Here is a 15,511-nt window from a genome sequence, read left to right on the forward strand (position 1 = left end):
ATGGGTATCTGAGAACATCGTACTATTATAATTAATAAAAAGGTAAATACATGAATAAATGGAAATGAAAGAAGGAAGTTGGGGAGGCATTCAAGTATGAGAATAGCTACACAAAGGCTCAGAAATAAAGTATAGCCTGAGAATCGAATATACAGAGGACAGAAGGAAAAAATAAGGCTGCAGAGGTTGGAGCACAGCCCTATTAAAAAGTGACCCTGTAAGCTAGAGAATGTGGATCTTCCTATGGTGAAAGTTTCTTTTGTAATGTTAAAAATTTTACATGAAAGACCTCACCATCAACAAGAAAGAAGAACCGTAGTGAAGCATGTCCGAGAGCCCTACGTGGAAAGATGGCAGAGGAGTGCTGAGACCATGAGAGCCGTAAAGCTGAGTGCCTTTGGGCAGGAGACTGGGCTGCAGAGTGGGGTGCCTCTTGAGGATTTATCAACACGAAAGGAGCTTTGTAACACTTGCCAGAGCAGGGAAGAGGCCAAGGGGTCATGTGGCTGAGAGGCTGAGGAGTAGAGAGAGACATAACAGGGGGTAAAAAATATATATATGGAAAAAAAGCTCCTCTTGGGTGGAGCTTTTGTAGTACACATTTTTCACTAGGCGAGCATCTAGCAACTCTCTATGAGTTAGTGCACCCAGTGGCTTCGCCTGGGAAGGTTCTCTCTGGTCACAGTAAATTTTTTCCTGAAAGCAGTTTTGTTTGGATGTCGTTTTTTCGGATGGCCGATTTAAGAGAACGGCGTGAGGCTGTGAATTTTGTTTCCTGCTCAGGAAACATGTTGCAGAAACTGTTGTGATGCTGAACACAGCTTTCAAGGACAGTGCTATGGGAAAAACTCAAGTGTAGGAGTGGTTTACTCGTTTCCAAAAAAAGTGAAATGTCAATTGATGACAAACCTTATTCTGGATGTCTGGCAACTTCCCAAATGGATGAAAATGTTGACTCAGTGCATTTGGAGTTTGTTCCACCAAGTCAGACTGTTAAGAGGTTCCGAAAAGATCGCGTAACAGTGTGCAACAAAAAAGGCCTGATTTGTGGCAGATGAGGGATTGGTTTTGCCACCACAACAATGCACCTGCTACACAGCCATCTCGGTGGGCCAGTTTTTGTCAAAAACATCATGCCTCTCGTGCCAATGCACCTTACTCACCTGACCTCACTCCCCGTGACTTCTTTTTGTTTCCTCGAAGAGGGACATGAAAGGACAGTGATTTGAAGATGTGGATAAGGTGAAGAAAAAAAATGAGGGAGATGCTGTCAGCCATCAAAACAAATGAGTTTGAAAAACGATTTCAAGAATGGAATCTCAGACTTGACAAATGTATTAAGTATAATGGAGGGTATCTTGAAGGTGATAAAGGTTGTTTTGTAAAAAAAAAAGTATAGCTTTGAAAAAATTTTTTCAGGTTTTTTTGGGGTGCCCCCTCACATATCCTACACTCCTCTTCCACTATTATTATCCAACATCAGTATGGTAGGTATATTTGTCACAATCAACGAACCAATATTAGTATTTTAACTACAGTCCATATTTTTGTCCAGTTTCCTTAGTTTTTACCACATAGTATTTCATGGTAAAATCTATTTTATTGTCAAGGCTCCTTTGGGCTGTGAAAGTTTTCACATTTTCCTTCTTCATGACGACATTGACAGTTTTAAAGAGTAGTGGTCAGACATTCTCAAATGGGGTTTGTCTAACACTTTTCTCAGGTTTACACTGGGATTATACAGTTCTGGGAAGAATGTGTTAGACATTCAATGTCATTCTCATCCCATCATTTGAAAGGTACTTGCCATCAACAAGAAGGGCCTTTGTGGTGCAGTGGTTACATATTGGGCTGCTAACCCCAAGGTCAGCAGTTCAAAACCAGACACTCCTCAGAAGAAAGCAGAGCTTCTACTCCCACAAAGCGTTACAGTCTGAGAAACTCACAGGGGGATGTTCTACCTTGTCCTTTAAGATAGCTATGAGTCAGAGTCGCCTTAATAATTTTGAGAAAGTTGAGTGCTATCAACAAGATTTATCATCACTGATGCTTTTTCCTAAGAATTTGAATTTTACTTTACTGCTTAATCCGGACTGCTTATAGCAAAAGCACTTTTATATTGTTTTGCTATTTGGATTGGGCTCATTAGTAGGGGGAGATGACCTGCTATCCCCACCCCCTCCTGAGAGCCCTGGTGGTGTAGTGGTTACCTATTGGGCTACGAACCACAAGGTCAGCAGTTTGAAACAATCAGCTGCTCTTGGGGAGAAAGACAGGGTTTTCTATTCCCATAAAGAGTTACAGTATTGGAGCCTCACAGGGCAGTTCTACTCTGCCTTAAAGATAGTGGCTATGAGTCACATAGATTTGCTGTTTGGTTTTTGTTTTTGAGAGAAGATTGGCCTTTACATTCCAACCGCATCACTTACAGTATGGATAAGTTTGGGCAAACTATTTGTGCATCTGTAAAGTGGGATAATGCTACCAAAGACGAAACTCCAGAGGAAGGAAGGATTAGGAAGGAAGGAATAATGGAAATGATAAACACAAGAAGTGGGATGCATTATTACAGAGGGGATTGCACGTAAAACAACATGTGTATGAATTATGGAGTGAAAAAATGATTTGCTTTTAAACCTTCAACCAATTCACAACAAAAATTAAAAAAAAATTTTTTTTCAACTACAGGCTGAGCAGAGAGCCAGGCTGATATTAAATTGAGGAAAGGAGAAGAGTAAAAGTTCCTAACTGTTCTCCATTGTTGCCCTATTGAGAAAGTGAGTCATCTGAGGGTGAGAATTTCCTAGGTCTTACAAACCCAAAAGAGCTGGTTTGATATAAACTAAATATTAATAATTTTGACAGTATTTTTATATACAGTATCTGTGAGAGAAAGGTATTTTCTCTTTGGGACTGTAATCATTCTTTTAGGCTCTTCTATGACCACTAGGAGCTCTGGTAGCATAGTGGGTTACACGTTGGGCTACTAACTGCAGGGTCAGCAGGTTGAAATCATCACCTGCTCCCATGGAGAAAGACGAGGTTTTCTACTCCTGTAAAAAGTTTCAGCCTCGGAAACCCACAAGGACAGTGTGAGTTTGTCCTATAGGGTCGACATGAGTCGGAATTGACCTGATGGCTGTGAGTTGAGGTGAGGACCATTAAGCATGAAGCTTTATTTTTTAAATGGTACACAAACAGAATAATTATTCAAAGACTACAAGTCTTCCTGTCTTAAAACCATACCAATCTAGTTTAAAAGTAAATACCAAAGTTTTTGCTCTCTTACGGTTTTATGCTCATGCAATTTCTTGAACTTGAGGTCTGAAAAATAAAACAACTCCATTTTCTCCTGAAGCAAGTTAGAGCTAATAACGTTTTTAATTTTCATGCATAGACAAAAAATATGTTGGTAAAAGAGAGGAGGCTTGCTCTGCAAAACTTTAGTTAAGACTGAACACTAGTACAATTTAACCTGGTATATTCCAACCAGCAAAGATGTCAGTCTAGTGATATGGACCTAAGCCTAACTTTGTCTCAAAGACTATAATATGGAACTTTGAGAAAAGTTTCCAAGTATCTTTGTGCCTAGATATTGAGAGAATAATGAGACTAGGTGTACGAAAACAATCTTGAAAAAAATATATTTCTAAAGTGTCCTAGTGGTGCAGTGGTTGTAGCACTTGTCTGCAGCCCCAAAGGGTGGTGTTTCAAACCCGCCAGCTGTTCTTTGGGAGAAAAGTGTCTGCTAGATTCACAGCGTCAGAAACCTTATGGGGTAGTATCACTCTGTCTTAGAGACGCTGCCCTATAAACACTGACTCAGACTCAAGTCCACAGCAGTGGTTTCTTTTTTTCCTAACCCTGAATGGTCCCTGTCCTTAGCAGCGCGTTAGTTATTCATTGAGGGAGCTTCTGGACCAGCCAACAGCGGGTTTAATTTGAGAGAGGAGCACACTAAAGTTCTTTCCACTGGTGAAAGCTGTAACCTTGAAAACCCGACTAGAACCACACATTTCGGTTATAAAAGCTTAATTTCTTCTGCTTTTCTCCGTTATGTTTGTGGCACCACGGTATTATGATCCCACTCTCCGACTCCCCTCAACGCATCAGCAGAAACAAGAACAACCCCTTCTATTGAGGGAAATAGTGTCAGAACTGCTCTCCTACAAAGAACTGCTTCTCCTACAAAGCGGTCGCAAGCCCGATGTCTTCAAATATAAAAACTCTCGGGAAGTCAAGGGCAGTCTAGGAACTCTCGACGCCTCAGGTCAAGGGTAACAAGCAGATACACCTGCTGGGACGCGGACCCAGGTAACCAGAAAATCCGGAGCACCAAGCTAACCTAACATCCTGGCCAGCAGAGATAAACATCGCGAGATAAGGTTGAAAGAGGCGAGAAAAGGCCTCTCTCGCGAGAAGAGGGGGCGTCGGCGGAAACTAGGAAACGGCCCCCTAGGCGACCCAGACCCCGCCAGTGGGCGGGGCAAGTGGTAGATCCGCCTCCTTCCGGCTTTCCCCCCGCCCCCAACCCTGAGGTATTGGGCTTACGGTTCGGGTAGCTAGCGTCTCTGGGTTTCAGCCGACGGGGGCAAGGTCGGGTTCAAAGCCTCCGGAACGTGCTTGGGCCTGATTTGTGGAGGGGGGGGGGCGGGGAGGGGCCTGCGGCTTGCGGCCCCGCCCCCTTCTCCGGGTAGCCGGCGGGCGGGCGGGCCGGCCAGCCTCCTCCTCCCGCCGGCCGTGGGTCGCTTCCCGCGGGCAGCTCAGCCGCCGAGGCCTGAGCTTCTGCTCGCAGGTGTCGGTAGCGAGGGCTCCGGGGCACAGCCCAGGGCGGCCCCATGGTGGGGTTCGGGGCCAACCGGCGGGCTGGCCGCCTGCCCTCGCTCGTGCTGGTGGTGCTGCTGGTGGTGATCGCCATCCTCGCCTTCAATTACTGGAGCATCTCCTCCCGCCACGTCCTGCTTCAGGAGGAGGTGGCCGAGCTGCAGGGCCAGGTCCAGCGCACCGAGGTGGCCCGCGGACGCCTGGAGAAGCGCAATTCGGACCTCCTGCTCTTGGTGGACTCGCACAAAAAACAGATCGACCAGAAGGAGGTCGACTACGGCCGTCTCAGCAGCCGGCTGCAGGCCCGGGAGGGCCTGGGGAAGAGATGCGAGGATGACAAGGTGAGGACAAGCCCCTTGCCCTGAGCCCCCCAGAACCCACTCGATTCTTTCCGATCGGCAAGCGGGCGGACGCGGAGCCAGCCAACCAGCCGCTGCCCTGTCCGCTCCCGGGCGGCAGCGCTGGAGGGCCCTTTTATCCCCTACAACCCTGGTTCCATCAGACTTTCCCCATCTTGTCGCCACCACCCTTTCCTTCATCGCCTCATTCTCCAGTCCCTGCCAGACGAAACTGGCTGAAAATTCTGGTTCTCGAGAGTGGGCAGTGTGGCTGCCACCTTTTCTCTAAGGTCAGCTGCTGAGCTGGCACTAGTAATCGTTGGCCAATGTGGCTGCTTTACATTCACCAATCCCCAAATCTGGAGGCAGCCAGGCTTGGTGTGAGTGTTGTTGCTTCATCTTTATTCCGTGCACACCGATCGATATTCATTTCATTCCTTAGAGAATGGAGCTTCATCGTCATTCGGATGCTTCTGGTGGAGACCCTATCATTTTAAAGCAATATGACTTTCTTAAATCTCTTTAAGGTGATGTATTAAGTAATTAAAGAGTCAGACATTACCGCTTTCATGTGATACATATGTTTCGATACGTGGCCCCTGCGGCCATTTGTGAGCCTCACTCATGACTTGGACATAGTTAATTCATATTTACCGATATGTGTTTACTTTGAGTTGTTAACAAAATTATCCCAGTAAGAGCCAAAAATTTTTTTTTCTAAGCAAGATAATCTCATGTAGTGCCTTTATTGTTCTTGAAAACGAAATAAAAATGAAAGGTGGTATGCATACAAATGTTTTATGCAGATACAGATGGAAACCCAGACAAGTTTTAAATTTAAAAAGTTTAAAGCTGGCCTTTTACCAGACCTCATAAAATCGCCTTTGTTTTCCACAGCATATTTGGAGAGCTATTAATAATTTGTGACTCTTTGCAACTTATGTTGGTAGAGCAGGGGTGTGAAAACTTCTGGATGGGATAGTAGATGTGCACCTCATTGGTGATCTTCAGGGTGTATTATAATGACCAGTTTTGTTTTGTTTTTTAAATCATTTTATTGGGGACTCGTACAACTCATCACAATCCATACGTTCATCCATTGTGTCAAGCACATTTGTACATTTGTTGCCACCATCATTCTCAAAACATTTGCTTTCTACTTGAGCCCTTGGTAGCAGCTCCTCGTTTTTTTCCCCTCCCTCCTCACCCTCTCCCCGCTATAATGACCAGTTTTTACTTTGCCTATTCTATCAGAATCATTAGTAAGTCGTTATAAATTAAAACTTCACTAAGCTTCCAGCTTCCCTGTTGTCACTAGCCTTTGCTTCCCATTGTATTTCATCACGAATGAGGTCCTGAGGTAAGTAGTTTCCTATAAGTCCTTCTCTTTAGCATGATGTAGACATCCTTGAAGAGGCCCAGGGATCCACAGGTTGAACCTTGAAGACTGCAAAACTCTGGGTAGGAGTAGGCAAAAATCCGTGAAGTTTTGGAGTATTAAAATGAGATCGCCATACTGGATGGCCTGACCTCACCGGCCATCCAGAGGAGAGAGATGTGGCGATCTGTTTTCAAAAGGACATCAGCTTTGTAACCTCTATGGGGCAGTTCTACTCTGCCCCATCAGGCTGCTCTAAGTGGGAAGCAACTTGACGGCCGTTTGGTTTGGGTTCATAAAGTCCTCTAACTAGCCTTCACAACAGTCAACTAATTTCTTTTACGCTATAACTATTGAGCTCTAATTTTTATTCTGTAGTCTGTAAGTGCTTCATCTATACTTCTTTCAGTCCCCTTGTAATCTTAACCTTTTTTTTGTTTTGTTTTTTGTCTTCCATTCTTTTCTGAAGCTGTTCTCTTGAGGATCACAAGTGGCATTCCTGGTCAGCCCCCCAAATAGTTTTCTATTCTCAATCTATTTAACAGCTCTGTAGTTCCGTCCTGCTGATTATCTTGCACTTTTGGAAAACTATCCATCTCCTTTTTTGGTTCCATAATGCTGAACTCGCCAATCTACCTTCCTCACTATTTTTTTCTTGGATTTTTTTTTCCCTTCCCCTTTAACCATTTATTAATGGAGTTCCTGCTCTTTTGTTTTCCCTCTTAGTGCAGTATTTCTGAAAGTGGTGCTAAACAAAATAGAGTTCAAGCAAATTAATGTAATTCATAGGTGGTCTGGAGGGAAATAAGAAGTAGTGATTCCTCATTTTGGAGTTCATAATGCCTGATAACATAATGCCTGATAACATAAATGCCTGAGAAATCCATTATTAAAGAAGTCTATTTAATTTTGTTGAGTCCAAACCACAGCCAATTAGTCGATTTTAGTCTTTCTCAATTAGTTTGAGCATAGATTATTATTATTACCCACCTGTTACCGTGGTACAGAAGAATGTAGCAAAGCACCCCAGTGTGAGAAATGCCACCTTACCTATCTTTAACACTTAGAAGTATTTGGCTAATATTCTATACAGTTGACTCAAATTTCTGTCCGTTATTTATATGACAGTTTCATGTTTTGAGCTAGCTATGACATCTGTTTGAGGGGCTTACGAATGCCCACCCTTGACGTCAATGAAGAGGCTCTGAAAGGCTTAATGTTAATAGAAGGACGAGTCTTGATCTAGCTGAGCTATGGCTGAAAATTGTCGCCCAGATGTGTTTCCTTTGTGTGGCCACTCCCTTAATATATGGAGAAGTAAACAAATTAAAAACACATGAAAGATTTAAAGGCTGCAGATGTAGCTCAGTGTCTAGCTATGTGAGTTTGGGACAAATTATTTCACCTGGGTTTCATATATCAAAAAACAGGAAAAAAATATCTAACACAACTTCAAGAGGGTGACCTCCAATGACTGTCATTTTTAACAATGGGGAAAAACATTTTCAGTGAAATTTTCGTGGCCTTTTTCTCATCTGTGCCGTGTCAGTTATCTTATAAATTCTTCATAATAAGCCCCCTGTGATTGTCCTTATCCTTCAAGAAAATCTCCTAAGAGTACACCTTTCTAAACTCCCTGTTACTGAGTTGATGCCAACTCAGAGTGACTGTAGGACAGGGTAGAACCGCTCTCATGACTTTCCGAAACTGTAACTCTTTACAGGAGCCTTGTCTTTCTCCCACAAGATTACCCCTTTATTATCATCCCCCACCCCCACCACCCCCAAATGACTATAACTTGCGCTTACCTTGATGCCTTGAATTCAAGTGGTCCAACTAATCTCCTTATAAGCCATTGTTTGGGCCTTTTTGTTTGTTTGTTTGTTTGTCTGTTTGAAGGCACTTTAATAAGACTAGGACAAAGGTGTTCCTGGGAGAACTTGTCTGCAGTCGTCCACTGTTCACAAAGGATGTTTTCAGAATAAACTCATTCATGTATGAACTGGAACCAGAGTATCAATACTTTTTGTCTTACCCTTTTATGTAAAAGTATCACACTTGACACCGTAAATCATACTGTGGGGGGAAAAAACCAAACCCTGGAGCTTCCTATTTTCTGGAACTGATCTAAAAGCTTATCTCTGTGGGTGGAGGACAAACAAGTAAACTTGGCGATTACATTGTGTCTCTTGCTTTTTAACGCAGGTTTATGAATGCTAACTCAGCCTTTTGAGTGAAGTCTCCACCTCAGGGGTTTTCCCAGTGCAGATCCAGTCATTGGCTTAGTCATCAGCTGTGCACACTCACTCCCTCGTCTTTGCTGACGAACTACCTGTGACTCCTGACCGACCCTGGGTCAGGAACAGGGACTTAGGATCTGCCCTGTGAGTTATGAGGAAGTCTCCTGGGAAAACATTACTTGTTCCCTAAAACAGTCACACATGTACTCTGAGGGATTCTTTCCCCCAAGCTCAAAAGTTCCCCTCTAATTACAAGAAAGCATCAATCAGATGAGCCCATTTTGAAGCACATTCAAGCAGATCCCAGGCCAGTACGCTTCAAGAAGAGCCACACGTGCAGGGACGGTCTCTTCTGCTAGTTAGTGTTGCTTCTATATGTAGTCCCTGCTGTTGAGGGAGCCAGAGTGCCAGGTGATGGCTGAGAGAGACACTGCAGATGACAGAGAAGACTTGTCAGTGTGAGAAAAAATTGTTTCTTTAATGTTTAAACTAAGGAGCCCTAGTGGCATAGTGGTTATGTGTGACTGCAAACTGCAAGGTCGGCAGTTTGAAACCAGCCACTCTAAGGGAGAAAAAGAAGGCTTTCTACCTGCATAAAGAGTTAGTCTCAGAAACCTACAGGGACAGCTCTACCTGTCCTGCAGGGTCGCTGTGGGTCAGAATCGACTCCCTGGCAGCGAGTTTGTTTTTTAGTTTATTGTTTGAACTAGTCAAGTTGGGGTTCCTGAGTTCCTGTTAGCATTCTCATTGCCAAGGTGAAAATGGAATTGTTTTCTGTGAACTTTTGAAGCCCCTGTGCACATCCCTAGAGCAGTGAGGCAGTGGCCTCAAATCCGCAGGTGCGGATTGTTGGTTTAGTTCAGCTAAAAATATCAACACTGGTTTGGAATGCCTTCCTCCTTAATTCCTCTCAGCTTCTTAGAGACTAGCATTCTATGGAGGTGTGACTCCTCACCCGACCCCACATTTCTATTGCAAGTTCCACACCAAAGAGCCCTTTGCGTCGCTTAGCCACCTTAGGAGGGTGTGTGTGCGCATGCATGAGGACATGCCTTCATGTAGCTTTCCTCAGGTTTTTTTGTTTTGTTATTTAAATTGAATTTTATATTTTAAAACAGTCTTAGCTTTACAGAAATATTGCTAAGGTAGTTCAGAGCTCCCATAGATCCCACACCCACTTTCCCCTATTTTTAACATTTTTACATTCACATGGCAGCGTTGTCACAATTAGTTAACCAGTAATTGATACGCTACAGTTAACGTAAGTCAATACTTTATTCAGTGCCCTTGTTTCTCGTGACCTTGGTGGTTTTAAAGACTTCTGGTTAAACATTTTGTAGATGTTCCTCATCTGGGATTTATCGGACGCTTGACTCCCAAGACTGGGGAAATGAGTTTGTTCGGGGAGAAAGACCATAGAGGCAAAAGACTGTTCTCATCACATCATTTTAAATGTGTCATTCAACGCATTGCCATTGCGGCAATGCCAACTCATAGTGACCCTATAGGGCACACGGTGAAGTGCCCCCTTTGTGTTTCTGTGGCTGCCGAGTGGCTGGTGCTTTTGAACTGCAGACCTTATAGATCAAAGCCCAACATGTAACTTTATGCCACCAGGGCCCCTTACCTACGTTATCAATGTGATTTATCACTGTGGATGTTGATTACCTGGCTTGACGTGGTCTTTGTCAGGCGTGTCCATCCTAGAAATATTCTTTGTCCCTCTCTCTTCCACACTGCACTCTTTGGAAAAGCGGTCAGTTATGCTTTACTCCCTTAAGGGGAAAAGAGCTCCACAAGCTGTTTGCATTTCTTCTTCATGGGAGATTTGTCTATGCCTCTCCAATTTATCTAGTTTCAATAAATAAGTCATTATAGACTCATGGCTTATTTTATATTTTGGGTTATAATCATTTTGTTGCCCAAATTGTTCCAGCATTGGCCTTTGTGGGGTGCTTTTGGTTGGCTCCTGTACCCCTTTGATAGGCCTCATCCTAATGTTCTGTTTTGATGATGATTGCAATACTTTCTGAAGCTCTGGCAGTCTAAGATCCTCTGGGCTCATGCCATATGTTTATTTCCTACCTTGACCTGGGTTCAGCCACTTCTCCAGCCCTGCCCCTTTAATTGGGAAATGGTATTAGTGCTAGGTGGGCTGTTGGCTTTCAGCTCTGGGAATCTCTGCTCTACAAGAAACAGAAAAGTGATCTTGGGCCTCCTCCAGTTTACTTTGCCATCCTGGTATTTTCAGTGTGTGTTTCCTGGGGCATTAGAATGCAGACATCTTACAAGGCAGCTTGAAATTGCCAGTTAGTATCCAGAGAAACCTCACTTCTCTGGGATTCCCCCAGGTTTTACTTTTTAAAAAACCTATTCCTTAAACAGCTTCTGCCTAGAGAAGGAACCGTGACACAAACTCTTGTCTTTTCTTTCTATTTTTACCAGAAAGACTATGTTTTCTGTGTCCCGGGCAGAGAGCATTTCCCTTCTCCTACCTTGAGTTCTTACCACCTGTGTTGTTGCTTGTTGTTAGGTCCCGTGAAGTCGATTTTGACTCTGTGGCCCTGTGTGACACAACTGCTTGTTTTTGGCTGTCATCTTTCATGGAAACAGAATGGTTGTGCGAGTGCAGACTGCCCACCTTTCGGTTAGCGTCTGAGCACTTAACCATTGCACTAACAGGCTCCTTGCTTACTGCCTAAACTTGGAGTAAAGCATGTGATTTGGGTGGGCCAAGTCAAGCTCTCAATACATTGTTTTTTTAAAGTTTATTTGTCTTAAAAAGGAGCTTTTAGAATTTTAGGAAAACTCCTCCCCAAAATTGTTACTGTAAACAAAAAGTCAATTTTGCTGTTTGAAGCTGAACACTAAAAGACCTCTTCTTTCTTTAACAACCACAATCCTCCCTGAGACAGTCTATACCTTTGGTTCAATATGGCAAGTCATGTGCCAGAAAGAACGGTGGCAAGCACTTATATTGTTTTCCAAAAAAGTGTCTTCAGTGTGTGTGTGTGTGTGTACACCACTCCTACACACTCCTACACAAATATGTATATGTCAAAACCTTGGCACATAGTAGGTGTTCAACTGGTATAAATCTTGGTTAGGCCATTTACTATGTGTAGAACTTTGGGCAAATTACTTCTGTGTCTTCATTTCCTCATTTGTAAAATGACAGTAATAGCAATCTTGCTCACATATTCTTGTAACATTTAAAATAATAAATTTATTACAGTGCTTGGAAAAATATCTATTAAATAGACTTAAGCATATGAATATTTTAAAACATATTCACTAAGTATTAGCTATTACCATTGAATACTTACTTCCTATTTCTGTCCACTCTTCTCTCCAGAATCAGGGTCTGTCTGGGTTCCTGGTCCACATCCAGTCCCAGCCTCACTCTTTGCTCCTGGAGTTCAGACACCCCCTGCTACCCCACCCACCCACCCACCACACATACTTCCTGGTCCATTTCCAGTCAGGCTTACTGTAATTGGCTCATTTCATGGCTGACTCTCTAGAGCCTGCCTGTTCCTTCATAACTTGAGAATCAGCTCTCCACAGTTTTTCTAATAATGATCATTCCTGTGCCTCTGCATCGTCAGCCATATTCTGGCCAAATTCTAGTTGTAATTGTATTGCCACCTCAAATTACTTAAAAATGATACAAAGCTCCCACCTACCTATCTCTTCACATTCTCTCTTTCCTACCTGCTTGGCTCCTGTAAGTGTTAGTAATGCAACCTTTAGGACAGAAGTTGTTGGGAAAAGGTGTCCAACCACCTCATCAGATACCTTGTGGCTTTATCAATCCAGTCTCTTCTTTCCAATCTGTATTGCCCTTCTACAGTCTGTTCTCTGTGCTGTAACTAACCACACCAGACTCACTGCCATTGGGCTGATTCTGACTCAGAGCAGCCTGGAGGGCAGAATAGAAAGACCGGCCCCTGTGGGGTTCCAAGACTGTCCATCTTTACAAAAGCAGAAAACCTTGTCTTCCCATGGAGCAACAGGTGGATTGGAACTGTGCGTTGTATGCCCAACGCAGAACCCACTAACCGTGTTCCTACGATAATGAAGGTGAGTGGGTTTTTAAGGTAAATAACTTGCCCCGATACTTTTAAAAACCTTAGTTTTTTATTTCTTTTTTGTAAAAACAGTATCTGTGCACATGATATAAAATTAAAAGGATTCAAAAAGGTATAAAATGAAAAATAACTCTCTATACTAGCCTAATCTTCTAGCTTCCTCCAGCAGTAATTTCATTACTAAGTATCTGTGTATGTCTTTCAAAAAAATATTGCATATATCCAAATCAGTTGTGTATAGTATGTATATTTTTGCACAAGAAATAGTGCATTATCCATTCTGTTAAATAGCTCACATTTAAAAAATAATGAAATATTGAGCCAATTTATACTCTTACCAGTAATTATGAGGCATACCTGTTTTTTCCCTATTCTCATCAACATGGTATATTTTATTTATTTATTTTAGTGTTTGGTATCTTATTGTGGTTTTCATTTACATTTATCATATGAGTGAGTTGAATATATTTTCATATAGTTAAGTTTCATATGCATTCCTTTTCAGCAAACTTCCTATTTTTGTATTGCTTCATTGGTGTTTCACTTTATGTATTTAAAAACTCAAAGTTTTACTTTTCCTGGGCTTTTACTTTTTCTATGTTATAAAGCAGAATTTTTTTTTTAATAGCACAGTTAAAATTTTATTATTATTAATCATTTCATTGGGGGCTCTTACAAATCTTATGAAAATCCATCATTCAATTGTATTAAGCACACTTGTACATATGTTGCCATCAACATTTCCAAAACATTTTCTTTCTACTTGAGCCCTTGGTATTAGCTCCTCTTTTTCCCCTCCCTCCCCACCTTGATCAATTATTATTGTTATTTCTTGTCTTACACTGTCTATTGTAAGACTCCTTTCACTCACATTTCTGTTATCTGTCCCCTGGGGGGTGGGCTATGTATTCAACCTTGTGGTGGGTTCCCCCTTTCTTCCCCTCTACCATCCCCCTATCTTCATGATCTTGCTATCCTACTACTGTTCCTGAGGGTTTTATCTGTCCTGAATTCCATGTATCCAGAGCTCTTATCTATATCAATGTGTGTATTTCGGTCTAGCTGGATTTATAAGGTAGAACTGGGTCATGGTATTGGGGGGAGGGGGGGAGGAAGCATTCAGCAACTAGAGGAATGAAGTACAGTTTAAAATTGTTTTAAAACCTTCAGGGTTAGAGTGATGAAAATACTCTTTAATTGATGTTCATGGTGACTTTAATATACTAAAATCCACTAGATTTCATATCTAAATAAGTAAATTGTATGGTATATGAAATCTCATTATTAGGGGTAAAATAAAACCACCCATGACTCCTTGTAACTATTTAGGTTAAATCCAAAATCCTTAACTTGACCTGTCTAGTCTTGTAAAATCACCCTCACTGCTGTTAGGTCAGCATTTGCTCCTCTTTTCAAAGACTTTCTGTTCCAGGCAGACTTCCTCTAACTGCCATGCTGGTTGTCCTACCTGAGGACTTCACTCATGCCACTCTCTGGGTAGACTCTTCCTTTTTTCCTTTTGCCCCATTGTGCCTTGATGTCTCCTACCCACACTTCTCATGTCCTTTCCACTGTCCATTCCTGACCCCGTGATAGGCTTCCAGAACAGCCGTTTTACATCGAGCAGTACTTTGCGCCTTGCTGGGTTCTAAGTCAGCGAAGAGCGCAACCTTGGAGCTCGTGTTTACTCGCGTTATCTCCAGACCTGGCACAGTGTCTTTTACTTAGTATGTGTTGATAAGTGTTTTTCTTGTGACCGACAGATGGGATTAATGCATAAGCAAACAGTGAGTTTTTTCCATAGAAGACAGAAAAATAATTTATTCCAGAAGATGGCAGAAATCAGAAATTCATTCTAAAAATATAGTTTGGTTTAATTCTGTCACTGTGGGACAAATCTTCCCACTGAACAGTCTTCTATCGCTCCAGTGGAATCATTTCTGGGCTAATCTTAACCCTTTTTCTGACGTTGACAGAATGAGCAGGCAGGAGTCATCTTCAGATGCACAGGTTCTAAGAAAGCAAGATGTTTCTCTAAAGAATAACACCTTCTATCTCACAAGAGCCCATACACACTTCGTATAATGTTTGGTTAGGTTAAGTAGGCATAAAATAAGCGGCAGGAAAGCATGCTGCTCTTTAGAATAAGGTATTCATATGTGAGGTGAGTATTTAAGCTGCTGATGTCTAAACAGGCAAGTCAAGGAAGGGAGTCTGGGTTCAGAGGTGATTTTACATTGAGATGAATTTTCTTTGTGACTCTAATGACAGGCACTGTGTTCCCAAGGGAGGGTTAAGTTTGGCCAGAACTGCAATGAGCCAAAAGAGGTAGCAGCAAACTGAAGAGGTCACCACCCTGGTGATGATAACTCCACCCTCACTTCCAACTTGGTTAGGACCCTTCAGGATGAACCAGACACTAAGAAGCCCAAGAAGCCCCAGAACTTGGTTGTCACATTGAGAAACACCATGAGGCCATAGGTACCCAATGGTTGTCTCTTAAACTGAAATTGAGTGAATTTTTTTAATAGACCAAGGCCAAAAACTCTGTTTCCCCAGGTCTCCTACTTAGCAGGTACTCAATAACTACTTTCTAAATGACTGCAGTTATAAATAACTGCATTCCTATGAGACATAACA

At 42.5% G+C, this 15,511-nt stretch overlaps 1 protein-coding gene across 3 annotated transcripts in view; it reads left to right on the top strand.

Moving 5' to 3' along the window:
• The first annotated feature begins 4,781 nt into the window (after positions 1–4,781).
• Positions 4,782–15,511, top strand: part of GOLM2 (golgi membrane protein 2) — a 98,995-nt gene continuing 88,265 nt past the window's right edge. For 2 of the 3 annotated variants that reach the window (XM_045286489.1, XM_045286490.1), the window contains exon 1: positions 4,782–5,165. In XM_045286489.1, the coding sequence (XP_045142424.1) occupies positions 4,839–5,165 (327 nt within the window). In that variant the 5' untranslated portion in view covers positions 4,782–4,838. The remainder of the gene's footprint in view (positions 5,166–15,511) is intronic. The other variant, XM_045286488.1, reaches the window with a different exon arrangement.

This window comes from Echinops telfairi, unplaced genomic scaffold, assembly GCF_000313985.2.
Source record: "Echinops telfairi isolate 266 unplaced genomic scaffold, ASM31398v2 ScPeMD7_8;HRSCAF=38, whole genome shotgun sequence".
Lineage (NCBI taxonomy): Eukaryota > Metazoa > Chordata > Mammalia > Afrosoricida > Tenrecidae > Echinops > Echinops telfairi.